This window comes from Procambarus clarkii, chromosome 76 (genome assembly GCF_040958095.1).
Source record: "Procambarus clarkii isolate CNS0578487 chromosome 76, FALCON_Pclarkii_2.0, whole genome shotgun sequence".
In the NCBI taxonomy this organism is placed as follows: Eukaryota; Metazoa; Arthropoda; class Malacostraca; order Decapoda; family Cambaridae; genus Procambarus; species Procambarus clarkii.
In genome coordinates, this window is record NC_091225.1 from 25,213,143 (window position 1) to 25,229,449 (window position 16,307).

The 16,307-nt window shown below is 53.6% G+C and overlaps 1 protein-coding gene across 1 annotated transcript; it reads right to left on the bottom strand.

Annotated features, from left to right (window-relative positions):
* Positions 1 to 4,330: 4,330 nt before the first annotated feature.
* LOC138357245 (proline-rich protein 2-like) lies at positions 4,331 to 4,894 on the bottom strand. The gene has a single exon (XM_069313907.1). The coding sequence runs from the start codon at positions 4,892 to 4,894 to the stop codon at positions 4,331 to 4,333; it is 564 nt and encodes a 187-aa protein (XP_069170008.1).
* Positions 4,895 to 16,307: the final 11,413 nt, after the last annotated feature.

The following is a 16,307-nucleotide window of genomic DNA, read 5'->3' on the forward strand; positions in this document are numbered from 1 at the left end:
GATTGTCAGAAAGCATTTGACACTGTTCCCCATGAAAAGTTGGCGTACAACTACAGTTGGGTAGTTCTGGTCTACCCAACAGATCACAACTACCCAACATAATCAAATCTATAACTTTAACAACTGGTATTTATTCTTTGTTTACAAAACCACTGAGTAACTACTTGATTAATACATTAATAAGGTGCCATATAGTTCACCTGAAGATGGTGATAGCACAGTGTAGTCAAATTGTTATATCTATCGTACCTGGCTGGAGTTATTGTTGTACCGGATAGATGCTCGCTTGACTATTATTGTTTTGGTGACAGGCAGATTAGCTGTGACTTACATGTATACAGTGTAATATACTTTCCAATATTTTGTTCTAGCTTTAGTTCATATGTAGTTAGCTTATTGTTATAATGCATAGAAAGTGCTTAAACTGTATATATGTATTGTATATTATATGGCTTGGTATTATTGCAGGATGTAACTGTACTGTAATTATTTGATCAATAAAGATACAAGTCTAGTAATGCATTTCTTTACCTCTCACAGCCTCTTATGGGAGTCTCAAAACGTTACAAGTCTTATTTTTAAGCCTAGATGGGCCAAGAAAACAGGTGAAGTGGAATGAGGTTGAGTCCAGTACACCTGTGTTGGTCTATGTACATGTGTATATAAGTATGATTTTATGTATATATGTGTGGACAGATATTTGTATGCGTATACTGGATCCTGCAGCCTCTGCAGGATCCAGTAAGTTCAGTAGAACTTCGGTTTCAACTCCTTTTGACCATGTCGTAGCTCAGTCGATTAAGGCAGCGTCTGGGATGCTCTCGGACGCAGGTTCGAATCCTCGTCACGGCCCTTGTGGATTTGTTCATGTGCATAGGTGTTTCAGATGCATGTGTGTATGCATGGATTTCCATTTGTATGCATATGGGTAGAAAACATACAGCTAATATGTAATGGATACCTAGATACAGTGATACCGGGCACCGGGAGCCGAGCGGACAGCACGCTGGACTTGTGATCCTGTGGTCGCGGGTTCGATCCCGGACGCCGGCGAGAAACAATGGGCAGAGTTTCTTTCACCCTATGCCTCTGTTACTTAGCAGTAAAATAGGTACCTGGGTGTTAGTCAGCTGTCACGGGCTGCTTCCACCTGGGGGTGGAGGCCTGGTCAAGGACCGGGCCGCGGGGACACTAAAAAGCCCCGAAATCATCTCAAGATAACCCCAAGATAGCCTGTTGCAGCCGGCCCACAACGTTCCAGTAAAGAAGTTTTACAACCACTCTGGTATTCACAGTAGCATTAACCGAGTGTTAAAACAGCATCAGATCCTTTATACCTCGGGTTTCGGCCACTATCTTGGGTGAATTTGTTTACGAGAAACGGGATTGAAATCTTCTTTTGGGGATGGGGGAGGGGGGGGGGACTGTGCCTTAGTTAAAATCTAGCTACTGATCCCATCAAACAGCTCCGAAGGGAGAGTTGTTGGCAACATGCACTAGGAGGTTTTTACGAAGTTTTTTTTTTTTAAGCGTGATCGGAGTTCGATTCCCGACGGTGCAAGTGATTGAGCAGCGATCCTTCAGTCTGTCCTCGGGTCCCAGTTCTTTGTAATTTTCCTGATGTACATTCCAAAATGCTACAAACACCAGCTCGGCCCACTCAATGGTCCCCCACCTGTCAACCCATACCCACAGGCTGTACCCATTAACTCCCCCCTCCCCCCCATCCACAGGCCCTATCCATAAGCACCCCCTCCCCCCCCCACCCACCCATTAGCCAACTCCTATGTGATTTATTGACATATTTTCACATCACTCGTGTGGGACAAATATCAGGGATATTATATGAGGACTTAAATATTTCAATGCTACTTTTAACAATAGCATGAAAAATAAAATAAAATTAAAATCCTGAGCTGTCTTTAAAGTCCTGCCAAAGTTTCCTCTTGACCTTGATACAGATAAAGGGGCTGTAACCAGGTACTTTTCTTTAAGGTAAACCAGGCTATTGACTGAAGAAACACTGTACTATACTTGTCAATCTGTGCTGTACTTATTGACTGTATCTGCTGGTATTTAAGACACATTTAGCATTGTATTTTATACAATGGATTAAATAATAATACAGCACAATGACTATGAATTTTATTCTGTTAAAGGCTCAAAAAAAGATCTGAATACTGTGCAAATGATCTAGATGCACTGTATCTAGACTCACAATCAACTAGATGCACTGTATCTAGACTCACAATCTTCTAGATGCACTGTACACAATGTACACTGTAGATGCACAGTCTACTAGATCACTGTACTAGATGCACAATCTAGTCTAGCTCATGATCTGTTACAGCAAATGAATGGAATTACATCTATTAATTACGAAATTAACTAGTTACATTATTCAAGCATAATTACCATGATTTACATGCAAGCAAATATGATTACTTGATGACAATTGATAATTTATACCGATTAGATTATTTACACATATATTCAGATTAGATTATAAAAGATTACTTGAATTCCTATTAATAACTGATTATCTTAGTTAAAAATTAAGATAAATGCTTACTTTAGTATGGGGGAAGTTTTCCCGCTTGTTAACGATTAACGATGGCAAGGAAAGATTAGGGTCGTTAAAGCACGCATGATTGGCCAATTAAAACATTACTTCACTTACTACTTATCCAAATTGGGAACCGATTTATGACCTTTATTGAAAGAGATTCGGCACAGTATTTGGGGTGAAATAACAGTATTGGTGCAGTGATTGGATTCACGGTGCAGTGATTGGATTCACGGTGCAGTGATTGGATTCACGGTGCAGTGATTGGATTCACGGTGCAGTGATTGGATTCACGGTGCAGTGATTGGATTCACGGTGCAGTGATTGGATTCCCGCTGCAATGATTAGATTCACGCTGCAGTGAATGGATTAGCGGTGCAGTGATTGGATTCCCGCTGCAATGATTAGATTCACGGTGCAGTGATTGGATTCACGCTGCTGTGATTGGATTCACGCTGCAGTGATTGGATTCACGCTGCAGTGATTGGATTCAAGCTGCAGTGATTGGATTAGCGGTGCAGTGATTGGATTCCCGCTGCAATGATTAGATTCACGGTGCAGTGATTGTATTCACGCTGCAGTGATTGGATTCACGTAGCAGTGATTGGATTCACGTAGCAGTGATTGGATTCACGCTGCAGTGATTGGATTCACGTAGCAGTGATTGGATTCACGAAGCAGTGATTGGATTTACGTTGCAGTGATTGTATTCAAGCTGCAGTGATTAAATTCACGCTGCAGTGATTGGATTCACGCTGTATAGTGTTTGTTTTGGATTAAGATGAGGGTGGATTAAGATGAGGGCGGATTAAGATGAGGGCGGATTAAGATGAGGGTGGATTAAGATGAGGGTAGATTAAGATGAGGGCGGATTAAGATGAGGGTGGATTAAGATGAGGGTAGATTAAGATGAGGGCGGATTAAGATGAGGGCGGATTAAGATGAGGGTAGATTAAGATGAGGGCGGATTAAGATGAGGGTAGATTAAGATGAGGGTAGATTAAGATGAGGGTAGATTAAGATGAGGGTAGATTAAGATGAGGGCGGATTAAAATGAGGGTGGATTAAGATGAGGGTAGATTAAGATGAGGGCGGATTAAGATGAGGGTAGATTAAGATGAGGGTAGATTAAGATGAGGGCGGAAGAGTGATGAGTCCCTGTCCATAATAACTCGTCCTCACTACTCTTATTATGAGCTACCTACCTACCTTGAGGCTACCTTGAGGTGCTTCCAGGGCTTAGTGTCCCCGCGGCCCGGTCGTCGACCAGGCCTCCTGGTTGCTGGACTGATCAACCAGGCTGTTAGACGCGGCTGCTCGCAGCCTGACGTATGAGTCACAGCCTGGTTGATCAGGTCTCTTTAAAGCTTTTCTTGTTGTTTTGTTTATAAATCAGGGGCCAGATTCACGAAGCAGTTACGCAAGCACTTACGAACGTGTACATCTTTCCTCAATCTTTCAAGATGGCAGGCGATAGCCTAAGAAAAGTAAGCAAGTCTAAACGTCTCAAAAGTAAGCGATTGTAAACAATGATATAACGAAGGGAAGACACGAGAGAAAAGTAAACAAAAAAAATATATATTCAAATATCAACGAAATAAGATAATAGTTTCCTAAAACTCGCAAGTGGGAACCCATTTCAGGCTCGGATGGGGGACCCATTTCAGGTTCGGAATGGGGAACCCATTTCAGGTTCGGAGATGGGGGACCCATTTCAGGTTCGGAAGGGGGAACCCATTTCAGGTTGGGAGATGGGGAACCCATTTACGGCTCGGATGGGGGACCCATTTCAGGTTCGGAATGGGGAACCCATTTCAGGTTCGGAGATGGGGGACCCATTTCAGGTTCGGAAGGGGGAACCCATTTCAGGTTGGGAGATGGGGAACCCATTTCAGGCTCGGATGGGGGACCCATTTCAGGTTCGGAATGGGGAACCCATTTCAGGTTCGGAGATGGGGGACCCATTTCAGGTTCGGAAGGGGGAACCCATTTCAGGTTGGGAGATGGGGAACCCATTTCAGGCTCGGATGGGGGACCCATTTCAGGTTCGGAATGGGGAACCCATTTCAGGTTCGGAGATGGGGGACCCATTTCAGGTTCGGAAGGGGGAACCCATTTCAGGTTCGGAGATGGGGGACCCATTTCAGGTTCGGAAGGGGGAACCCATTTCAGGTTCGGAGACGGGGAACCCATTTCAGGTTCGGAGATGGGGGAACCCATTTCAGGTTCGGAGATGGGGGAACCCATTTCAGGTTCGGAGATGGGGGAACCCATTTCAGGTTCGGAGATGGGGGAACCCATTTCAGGTTCGGAGATGGGGGAACCCATTTCAGGTTCGGAGATGGGGAACCCATTTCAGATTCGGAGATGGGGAACCCATTTCAGGTTCGGAGATGGGGAACCCATTTCAGGTTCGGAGATGGGGAACCCATTTCAGGTTCGGAGATGGGGAACCCATTTCAGGTTCGGAAGGGGGAACCCATTTCAGGTTCGGAGATGGGGGAACCCATTTCAGGTTCGGAGATGGGTGACCCATTTCAGACTCGGAGATGGGGAACCCATTTCAGATTCGGAGATGGGGAACCCATTTCAGGTTCGGAGATGGGGAACCCATTTCAGGTTCGGAGATGGGGAACCCATTTCAGATGCGGAGATGGGGAACCCATTTCAGATTCGGAGATGGGTGACCCATTTCAGATTCGGAGATTGGGAACCCATTTCAGATTCGGAGATGGGGAACTTATTTCAGGTTCAGGGAAGGGGGAACCCATTTCAGATTCGGAGATGGGGAACCCATTTCAGATTCGGAGATGGGGAACCCATTTCAGATTCGGAGACGGGGAACCCATTTCAGGTTCGGAAGGGGGAACCCATTTCAGGTTCGGAGATGGGGAACCCATTTCAGGTTCGGAGATGGGGAACCCATTTCAGGTTCGGAGATGGGGAACCCATTTCAGGTTCAGAGATGGGGAACCCATTTCAGGTTCGGAGATGGGGAACCCATTTCAGGTTCGGAGATGGGGAACCCATTTCAGGTTCGGAGATGGGGGAACCCATTTCAGGTTCGGAGATGGGGGAACCCATTTCAGGTTCGGAGATGGGGGAACCCATTTCAGGTTCGGAGATGTGGAACCCATTTCAGGTTCGGAGATGGGGAACCCATTTCAGGTTCGGAGATGGGGAACCCATTTCAGATTCGGAGATGAGGAACCCATTTCAGATTCGGAGATGGGGAACCCATTTCAGATTCGGAGATGGGGAACCCATTTCAGATTCGAAGATGGGGAACCCATTTCAGATTCGGAGATGGGGAACCCATTTCAGATTCGGAGATGGGGAACCCATTTCAGATTCGGAGATGGGGAACCCATTTCAGATTCGGAGATGGGGAACCCATTTCAAATTCGGAGATGGGGAACCCATTTCAGATTCGGAGATGGGGAACCCATTTCAGGTTCGGAGATGGGGAACCCATTTCAGGTTCGGAGATGGGGAACCCATTTCAGGTTCGGAGATGGGGAACCCATTTCAGGTTCGGAGATGGGGAACCCATTTCAGGTTCGGAGATGGGGGAACCCATTTCAGGTTCGGAGATGGGGGAACCCATTTCAGGTTCGGAGATGGGGGAACCCATTTCAGGTTCGGAGATGTGGAACCCATTTCAGGTTCGGAGATGGGGAACCCATTTCAGGTTCGGAGATGGGGAACCCATTTCAGATTCGGAGATGAGGAACCCATTTCAGATTCGGAGATGGGGAACCCATTTCAGATTCGGAGATGGGGAACCCATTTCAGATTCGAAGATGGGGAACCCATTTCAGATTCGGAGATGGGGAACCCATTTCAGATTCGGAGATGGGGAACCCATTTCAGATTCGGAGATGGGGAACCCATTTCAGATTCGGAGATGGGGAACCCATTTCAAATTCGGAGATGGGGAACCCATTTCAGATTCGGAGATGGGGAACCCATTTCAGGTTCGGAGATGGGGAACCCATTTCAGGTTCGGAGATGGGGAATCCATTTCAGGTTCGGAGATGGGGAACCCATTTCAGGTTCGGAGATGGGGAACCCATTTCAGGTTCGGAGATGGGGAACCCATTTCAGGTTCGGAGATGGGGAACCCATTTCAGGTTCGGAGATGGGGAACCCATTTCAGGTTCGGAGATGGGGAACACATTTCAGGTTCGGAAGGGGGAACCCATTTCAGGTTCGGAGATGGGGAACCCATTTCAGGTTCGGAGATGGGTGACCCATTTCAGATTCGGAGATGGGGAACCCATTTCAGATTCGGAGATGGGGAACCCATTTCAGATTCCGAGATGGGGAACCCATTTCAGATTCGGAGATGGGGAACCCATTTCAGATTCGGAGATGGGGAACCCATTTCAGATTCGGAGATGGGGAACCCATTTCAGATTCGGAGATGGGGAACCCATTTCAGATTCGGAGATGGGGAACCCATTTCAGATTCGGAGATGGGGAACCCATTTCAGATTCGGAGATGGGGGAACCCATTTAAGGTTCGGAGATGGGGGAACCCATTTCAGGTTCAGGGAAGGGGGAACCCATTTCAGGTTCGGAGATGGGGAACCCATTTCAGGTTCGGAGATGGGGAACCCATTTCAGGTTCAGAGATGGGGAATCCATTTCAGGTTCGGACATGGGGAACCCATTTCAGGTTCGGAGATGGGGAACCCATTTCAGGTTCGGAGATGGGGAACCCATTTCAGGTTCGGAAGGGGGAACCCATTTCAGGTTCGGAGATGGGGAACCCATTTCAGGTTCGGAGATGGGGAACCCATTTCAGGTTCGGAGATGGGGAACCCATTTCAGGTTCGGAGATGGGGAACCCATTTCAGGTTCGGAGATGGGGAACCTATTTCAGATTCGGAGATGGGTGACCCATTTCAGGTTCGGAAGGGGGAACCCATTTCAGATTCGGAGATGGGGAACCCATTTCAGGTTCAGCGAAGGGGGGCCCATTTCAGGTTCAGGGAAGGGGGAATCCATTTCAAGCCTGGAGTTGGGAACCCATTTCAAGCCTGGAGTTGGGAACCCATTTCAAGCCTGGAGTTGGGAACCCATTTCAAAACCCAGAGGTGGCCGCCTGCTCCCATGTAACCTAAAACATAAACTATTCTACACTAAAACGAAATTTTGATATATCTAGCAATTCTAAGACCTCACAATGTTAGACACACTGAGGCGGGACCAAAGAGCCAAAGCTCAACCCCCGCAACCACAATTAGGTGAGTACAATCAACAAAACACGGCCGTAATTACTGACGCCAGTTAGTAATATATAAACTACCACGTCAAATGTTTATATAAATCTATATATATATATATAATATATATATATATATATATATATATATATATATATATATATATATATATATATATTTATATATATTATATAAGAGGTTTATCAACCGCGAATACACCGACAAAACGAATTACCCAAAAATATAAGGAAAACGCTGTCAACAGGATAAGGACATGGATAAACACCTCCAAAGGATACCTGATCAACCAGGCTGTGACTCATACGTCAGGCTGCGAGCAGCCGCGTCCAACAGCCTGGTTGATCAGTCCAGCAACCAGGAGGCCTGGTCGACGACCGGGCCGCGGGGACGCTAAGCCCCGGAAGCACCTCAAGGTAACCTCAAGGTAAGGTAACAGGAAACATATGAGGATTCGAGGCAAAGGGAAACAAAATTGAATTCAAGTTTGGGTAAATTCCCCCCCCCCCTCCCCCTTCCCCCCCCCACCATAGAATGAGGGGTTGGGGGGGGGGGGCGGTGCGAGGCTGGTCGGTCGTGGTTTGTGTGGCCGGAGGATAGTGGTTAGTGGCTAGCCAGTTAGCTCTAACCGGTTGACGTGCGGTGTCTGGCGGTTGGATAGTAAAAGACGGCTGGATAGTCCACTACGGGATCACCATAGCCCGTGCTGCTTGGAACTTTTTGTTCCAGGTAGCGAATCTTGAACAACAACAACAACGGCTGGATAGTAGAGGACAGGTGGTCTATCATTGGGCAGGATGGTGTCCGTAAGCAGGACTATTAGGTAGGATAGTGGGGGGAGGGGGAGGGGGGTGGAGGCATGTGGGGTGAGGGGGAGGGGGGGTGGAGGCATGTTGGGTGAGGGGGGAGGGGGGGTGGAGGCATGTGGGGTGAGGGGGAGGGGGGTGGAGGCATGTGGGGTGAGGGGGAGGGGGGTGGAGGCATGTGGGGTGAGGGGGAGGGGGGGTGGAGGCATGTTGGGTGAGGGGGGAGGGGGGGTGGAGGCATGTTGGGTGAGGGGGGAGGGGGGTGGAGGCATGTGGGGTGAGGGGGAGGGGGGTGGAGGCATGTGGGGTGAGGGGGAGGGGGGGTGGAGGCATGTGGGGTGAGGGGGAGGGGGGGGGGTGGAGGCATGTGGGGTGAGGGGGAGGGGGGGTGGAGGCATGTGGGGTGAGGGGGAGGGGGGGGGGTGGAGGCATGTGGGGTGAGGGGGAGGGGGGTGGAGGCATGTGGGGTGAGGGGGAGGGGGTGGAGGCATGTGGGGTGAGGGGGAGGGGGGTGGAGGCATGTGGGGTGAGGGGGAGGGGGGTGGAGGCATGTGGGGTGAGGGGGAGGGGGGGTGGAGGCATATGGGGTGGGGGGAGGGGGGGTGGAGGCATGTGGGGTGAGGGGGGGTGAGAGAGGGGACAAAGCGCGCGAAATGACCACCGAGGACAAAAGACGATCATGGGCCAGAGGTAAACAAACAGATGACTATCTCTCTCAAACGTGGAGTCCAGATCCCCCGCGTCCGAAACTCCGCCCGCGCTCCCAATCAAACCCCAAGAATCCCCAACAAAAACAGCAACAAATATCTTCAAACAAACACCATCATCCCGATACGAACTTCTTGCCTAACAGGCAGAGAAAGAAGGGGCGTCGTTCGTGCTAAAAGCACGAGAAATCGTATCGGGAGAAGCCAGAGAACACGGATCCGAACGCAAGGAAAGATTTTAATCGCGCGGGAAAAGATCCTGGAAAATCCAATGAGGGTTTTGGTGCCCTTGAAGAAGCGGTATTGTCCTCTAGGTCGACCGATAAGTGGTCCGTTTAGGAGCATTAGCAGCGGGGGGTTCCTTTTAGGCGGGTAGTGCTTTAAGGTTTGGGGTTAAGCTACCTTAATGTAACACCTGATGTCTCTACTGCTCTTGACGGCTGCCTCTACTGCTCTTGGCGGCTGCCTCTGTTGGTGGTGGTGTGTGGCTGTGCTCTGTTGGTGGTGTATGGCTGCCTCTGTTGGTGGTGTGTGGCTGTGCTCTGTTGGTGGTGTGTGGCTGTGCTCTGTTGGTGGTGTGTGGCTGCCTCTGTTGGTGGTGTGTGGCTGTGCTCTGTTGGTGGTGTGTGGCTGTGCTCTGTTGGTGGTGGTGTGGCTGTGCTCTGTTGGTGGTGTGTGGCTGCCTCTGTTGGTGGTGTGTGGCTGTGCTCTGTTGGTGGTGTGTGGCTGTGCTCTGTTGGTGGTGTGGCTGCCTCTGTTGGTGGTGTGTGGCTGTGCTCTGTTGGTGGTGGTGTGGCTGTGCTCTGTTGGTGGTGTGTGGCTGTGCTCTGTTGGTGGTGTGTGGCTGTGCTCTGTTGGTGGTGTGTAGCTGTGCTCTGTTGGTGGTGTGTGGCTGTGCTCTGTTGGTGGTGTGTAGCTGTGCTCTGTTGGTGGTGTGTGGCTGTGCTCTGTTGGTGGTGTGTGGCTGTGCTCTGTTGGTGGTGTGTAGCTGTGCTCTGTTGGTGGTGTGTGGCTGTGCTCTGTTGGTGGTGTGTGGCTGTGCTCTGTTGGTGGTGTGTAGCTGTGCTCTGTTGGTGGTGTGTGGCTGTGCTCTGTTGGTGGTGTGGCTGTGCTCTGTTGGTGGTGTGTGGCTGTGCTCTGTTGGTGGTGTGTGGCTGTGCTCTGTTGGTGGTGTGTGGCTGCCTCTGTTGGTGGTGTGTGGCTGTGCTCTGTTGGTGGTGTGTAGCTGTGCTCTGTTGGTGGTGTGTGGCTGTGCTCTGTTGGTGGTGTGTGGCTGTGCTCTGTTGGTGGTGTGTGGCTGTGCTCTGTTGGTGGTGGTGTGGCTGTGCTCTGTTGGTGGTGTGTGGCTGCCTCTGTTGGTGGTGTGTGGCTGTGCTCTGTTGGTGGTTTGTGACTGCCTCTGTTCGTGGTGTGTGGCTGTGCTCTGTTGGTGGTGTGTGGCTGTGCTCTGTTGGTGGTGTGTGACTGCCTCTGTTGGTGGTGTGTGGCTGTGCTCTGTTGGTGGTGTGTGGCTGTGCTCTGTTGGTGGTGTGTAGCTGTGCTCTGTTGGTGGTGTGTGGCTGTGCTCTGTTGGTGGTGTGTGGCTGTGCTCTGTTGGTGGTGGTGTGGCTGTGCTCTGTTGGTGGTGTGTGGCTGCCTCTGTTGGTGGTGTGTGGCTGTGCTCTGTTGGTGGTGTGTGGCTGCCTCTGTTGGTGGTGTGTGACTGCCTCTGTTCGTGGTGTGTGGCTGTGCTCTGTTGGTGGTGTGTGGCTGTGCTCTGTTGGTGGTGTGTGACTGCCTCTGTTCGTGGTGTGTGGCTGTGCTCTGTTGGTGGTGTGTGACTGCCTCTGTTGGTGGTGTGTGGCTGTGCTCTGTTGGTGGTGTGTGGCTGTGCTCTGCTGGTGGTGTGTGGCTGCCTCTGTTGGTGGTGGTGTGGCTGTGCTCTGTTGGTGGTGGTGTGGCTGTGCTCTGCTGGTGGTGTGTGGCTGCCTCTGTTGGTGGTGGTGTGGCTGTGCTCTGTTGGTGGTGTGTGGCTGTGCTCTGTTGGTGGTGTGTGGCTGCCTCTGTTGGTGGTGGTGTGGCTGTGCTCTGTTGGTGGTGGTGTGGCTGTGCTCTGCTGGTGGTGGTGTGGCTGTGCTCTGTTGGTGGTGTGTGGCTGTGCTCTGTTGGTGGTGTGTGGCTGTGCTCTGTTGGTGGTGTGTGGCTGTGCTCTGTTGGTGGTGGTGTGGCTGTGCTCTGTTGGTGGTGGTGTGGCTGTGCTCTGCTGGTGGTGTGTGGCTGCCTCTGTTGGTGGTGTGTGGCTGTGCTCTGTTGGTGGTGGTGTGGCTGTGCTCTGTTGGTGGTGGTGTGGCTGTGCTCTGTTGGTGGTGTGTGGCTGTGCTCTGTTGGTGGTGTGTGGCTGTGCTCTGTTGGTGGTGTGTGGCTGCCTCTGTTGGTGGTGTGTGGCTGTGCTCTGTTGGTGGTGTGTGGCTGTGCTCTGTTGGTGGTGTGTGGCTGTGCTCTGTTGGTGGTGTGTGGCTGTGCTCTGTTGGTGGTGTGGCTGTGCTCTGTTGGTGGTGTGTGGCTGTGCTCTGTTGGTGGTGTGTGGCTGTGCTCTGTTGGTGGTGTGTGGCTGCCTCTGTTGGTGGTGGTGTGGCTGCCTCTGTTGGTGGTGTGTGGCTGTGCTCTGTTGGTGGTGTGTGGCTGCCTCTGTTGGTGGTGTGTGGCTGCCTCTGTTGGTGGTGTGTGGCTGCCTCTGTTGGTGGTGTGTGGCTGCCTCTGTTGGTGGTGTGTGGCTGCCTCTGTTGGTGGTGTGTGGCTGCCTCTGTTGGTGGTGTGTGGCTGCCTCTGCTGGAGGTAGTGTGGCTGCCTCTGTTGGTGGTGTGTGGCTGCCTCTGTTGGTGGTGTGTGGCTGCCTCTGCTGGAGGTAGTGTGGCTGCCTCTGTTGGTGGTGTGTGGCTGCCTCTGTTGGTGGTGTGTGGCTGCCTCTGTTGGTGGTGTGTGGCTGCCTCTGCTGGAGGTAGTGTGGCTGCCTCTGCTGGAGGTAGTGTGGCTGCCTCTGCTGGAGGCTGTGTGGCTGCCTCTGCTGGAGGTGTGTGGCTGCCTCTGCTGGAGGCTGTGTGGCTGCCTCTGCTGGAGGCTGTGTGGCTTCCTCTGCTGGAGGTGTGTGGCTGCCTCTGCTGGAGGCTGTGTGGCTGCCTCTGCTGGAGGCTGTGTGGCTGCCTCTGCTGGAGGTAGTGTGGCTGCCTCTGCTGGAGGCTGTGTGGCTGCCTCTGTTGGTGGTGTGTGGCTGCCTCTGTTGGTGGTGTGTGGCTGCCTCTGCTGGAGGTAGTGTGGCTGCCTCTGCTGGAGGTAGTGTGGCTGCCTCTGCTGGAGGCTGTGTGGCTGCCTCTGCTGGAGGTAGTGTGGCTGCCTCTGCTGGAGGCTGTGTGGCTGCCTCTGCTGGAGGTAGTGTGGCTGCCTCTGCTGGAGGTAGTGTGGCTGCCTCTGCTGGAGGCTGTGTGGCTGCCTCTGCTGGAGGCTGTGTGGCTGCCTCTGCTGGAGGTAGTGTGGCTGCCTCTGCTGGAGGCTGTGTGGCTTCCTCTGCTGGAGGCTGTGTGGCTTCCTCTGCTGGAGGTGTGTGGCTGCCTCTGCTGGAGGCTGTGTGGCTTCCTCTGCTGGAGGCTGTGTGGCTTCCTCTGCTGGAGGCTGTGTGGCTTCCTCTGCTGGAGGCTGTGTGTCTGCCTCTGCTGGAGGCTGTGTGGCTTCCTCTGCTGGAGGCTGTGTGGCTGCCTCTGTTGGAGGCTGTGTGGCTTCCTCTGCTGGAGGTGTGTGGCTGCCTCTGCTGAAGGCTGTGTGGCTGCCTCTGCTGAAGGCTGTGTGGCTTCCTCTGCTGGAGGCTGTGTGGCTTCCTCTGCTGGAGGTGTGTGGCTTCCTCTGCTGGAGGTGTGTGGCTTCCTCTGCTGGAGGTGTGTGGCTTCCTCTGCTGGAGGCTGTGTGGCTTCCTCTGCTGGAGGTGTGTGGCTTCCTCTGCTGGAGGTGTGTGGCTTCCTCTGCTGGAGGCTGTGTGGCTGCCTCTGCTGGAGGTGTGTGGCTTCCTCTGCTGGAGGCTGTGTGGCTTCCTCTGCTGGAGGCTGTGTGTCTGCCTCTGCTGGAGGCTGTGTGGCTGCCTCTGCTGGAGGCTGTGTGTCTGCCTCTGCTGGAGGCTGTGTGTCTGCCTCTGCTGGAGGCTGTGTGTCTGCCTCTGCTGGAGGCTGTGTGGCTGCCTCTGCTGGAGGCTGTGTGTCTGCCTCTGCTGGAGGCTGTGTGTCTGCCTCTGCTGGAGGCTGTGTGTCTGCCTCTGCTGGAGGCTGTGTGGCTGCCTCTGCTGGAGGTGTGTGGCTTCCTCTGCTGGAGGCTGTGTGTCTGCCTCTGCTGGAGGCTGTGTGTCTGCCTCTGCTGGAGGCTGTGTGGCTGCCTCTGCTGGAGGCTGTGTGTCTGCCTCTGCTGGAGGCTGTGTGTCTGCCTCTGCTGGAGGCTGTGTGTCTGCCTCTGCTGGAGACGCCCATTACAGAATGGATAAGGAGTTCACTTCCACCTACACGTGGCTGAACACCACCACCCATACAATAAGTACGGGGCTCCATAACTAAACAAAACTACCCTTCAGCCAATTCCATGGACACCAATACCCTAAACAATACACTCCATCAAATTTCTAGTTATAAAACTCCCTTTCATTATAGCGTTGTTGTCTAGGGCTGAACTCGCAATCAGCTCTGGAACTCTGTCTGAAAGTTCCTGTGTCTTCAGCGTTCCAGAGAGCTGGAAGCGCTCCTGGAAGGAAAATTCTGGGAGATAGCCGTCAGAACAAGCCTATGACACTCCCATAACCCACTTGTGTCGTGCTGGAAAGTTTGGCGAGGCTAGCCCATAGCATCTGGTCTCCAACCCCGAACACACAAGATAGATATTCTGTATTATATAGAAAGAGGCAGAGACATCACCACAGAACGGACACGGGGACACCCCCCCCCCACACAGGACAGGACACATAGGGACACCCCCCCACAGGACACATGGGGACACCCCCCCACAGGACACATGGAGACACCCCCCCCACACAGGACACATGGAGACACCCCCCCACACAGGACACATGGGGACACCCCCACACAGGACACATGGGGACACCCCCCCCCCACACAGGACACATGGGGACACCCCCCCCACAGGACACATGGGGACACCCCCCCACACAGGACACATGGGGACACCCCCCACACAGGACACATGGGGACACCCCCCCACACAGGACACATGGGGACACCCCCCCACAGGACACATGGGGACACCCCCCCCACACAGGACACATGGGGACACCCCCCCCACAGGACACATGGGGACACCCCCCCACACAGGACACATGGGGACACCCCCCACAGGACACATGGGGACACCCCCCCACACAGGACACATGGGGTCACCCCCACACAGGACACATGGGGACACCCCCCACACAGGACAGGACACATGGGGACACCCCCACACAGGACACATGGGGACACCCCCCCCACAGGACACATGGGGACACCCCCCCACAGGACACATGGGGACACCCCCCACACAGGACACATGGGGACACCCCCCCACACAGGACACATGGGGACACCCCCCCCCACAGGACACATGGGGACACCCCCCCACACAGGACACATGGGGACACCCCCCACACAGGACACATGGGGACACCCCCCACACAGGACAGGACACATGGGGACACCCCCCACACAGGACAGGACACATGGGGACACCCCCCACACAGCACACATGGGGACACCCCCCACACAGGACACATGGGGACACCCCCCACACAGGACACATGGAGACACCCCCCCCCCCCACACAGCACACATGGAGACACCCCCCCACACAGGACACATGGGGACACCCCCCACACAGGACACATGGGGACACCCCCCCCACACAGGACACATGGGGACACCCCCCACACAGGACACATGGAGACACCCCCCACACAGGACACATGGAGACACCCCCCCACACAGGACATATGGGGACACCCCCCACCCACAGGACACATGGGGACACCCCCCCCACAGGACACATGGGAACACCCCCCCACAGGACACATGGGGACACCCCCCCCCACACAGGACACATGGGGACCCCCCCCACACAGGACACATGGGGACACCCCCCCACACAGGACACATGGGGACACCCCCCCACACAGGACACATGGGGACACCCCCCAACAGGACACATGGGGACACCCCCCCACAGGACACATGGGGACACCCCCCACACAGCACACATGGAGACACCCCCCCCCCCACAGGACACATGGGAACACCCCCCCACAGGACACATGGGGACACCCCCCCAGGACACATGGGGACACCCCCCCCACACAGGACACATGGGGACACCCCACACAGGACACATGGGGACACCCCCACCCACAGGACACATGGGGACACCCCCCCCACAGGACACATGGGGACACCCCCCACAGGACACATGGGGACACCCCCCCACACAGGACACATGGGGACACCCCCCACACAGGACACATGGGGACACCCCGCACACAGGACACATGGGGACACCCCCACACAGGACACATGGGGACACCCCCCCACACAGGACACATGGGGACACCCCCCACACAGGACACATGGGGACACCCCCCACACAGGACACATGGGGACACCCCCCACACAGGACACATGGGAACACCCCCCCACAGGACACATGGGAACACCCCCCCACAGGACACATGGGGACACCCCCCACAGGACACATGGGGACACCCCCCCCACAGGACACATGGGGACACCCCCCCACACAGGACACATGGGGACACCCCCCACACAGGATACATGGGGACACCCCCCACAGGACACATGGGGACCCCCCCCCCCTTGTGGCGACTCTCAGCCTGGCCACAAATTGCATCAGCTCGCGAAAAATAGATTTCCCCCACACCTTTGTCAGGAGGAATATACCTCACAGTATGCTGTGGAGGTATGCCGGAGGT

Bases quoted from the DNA above. Each gene is read 5' to 3' on its own strand.
- LOC138357245 (XM_069313907.1), bottom strand. From the start codon at position 4,894: ATGGGTTCCCCCATCTCCGAACCTGAAATGGGTTCCCCCATCTCCGAA.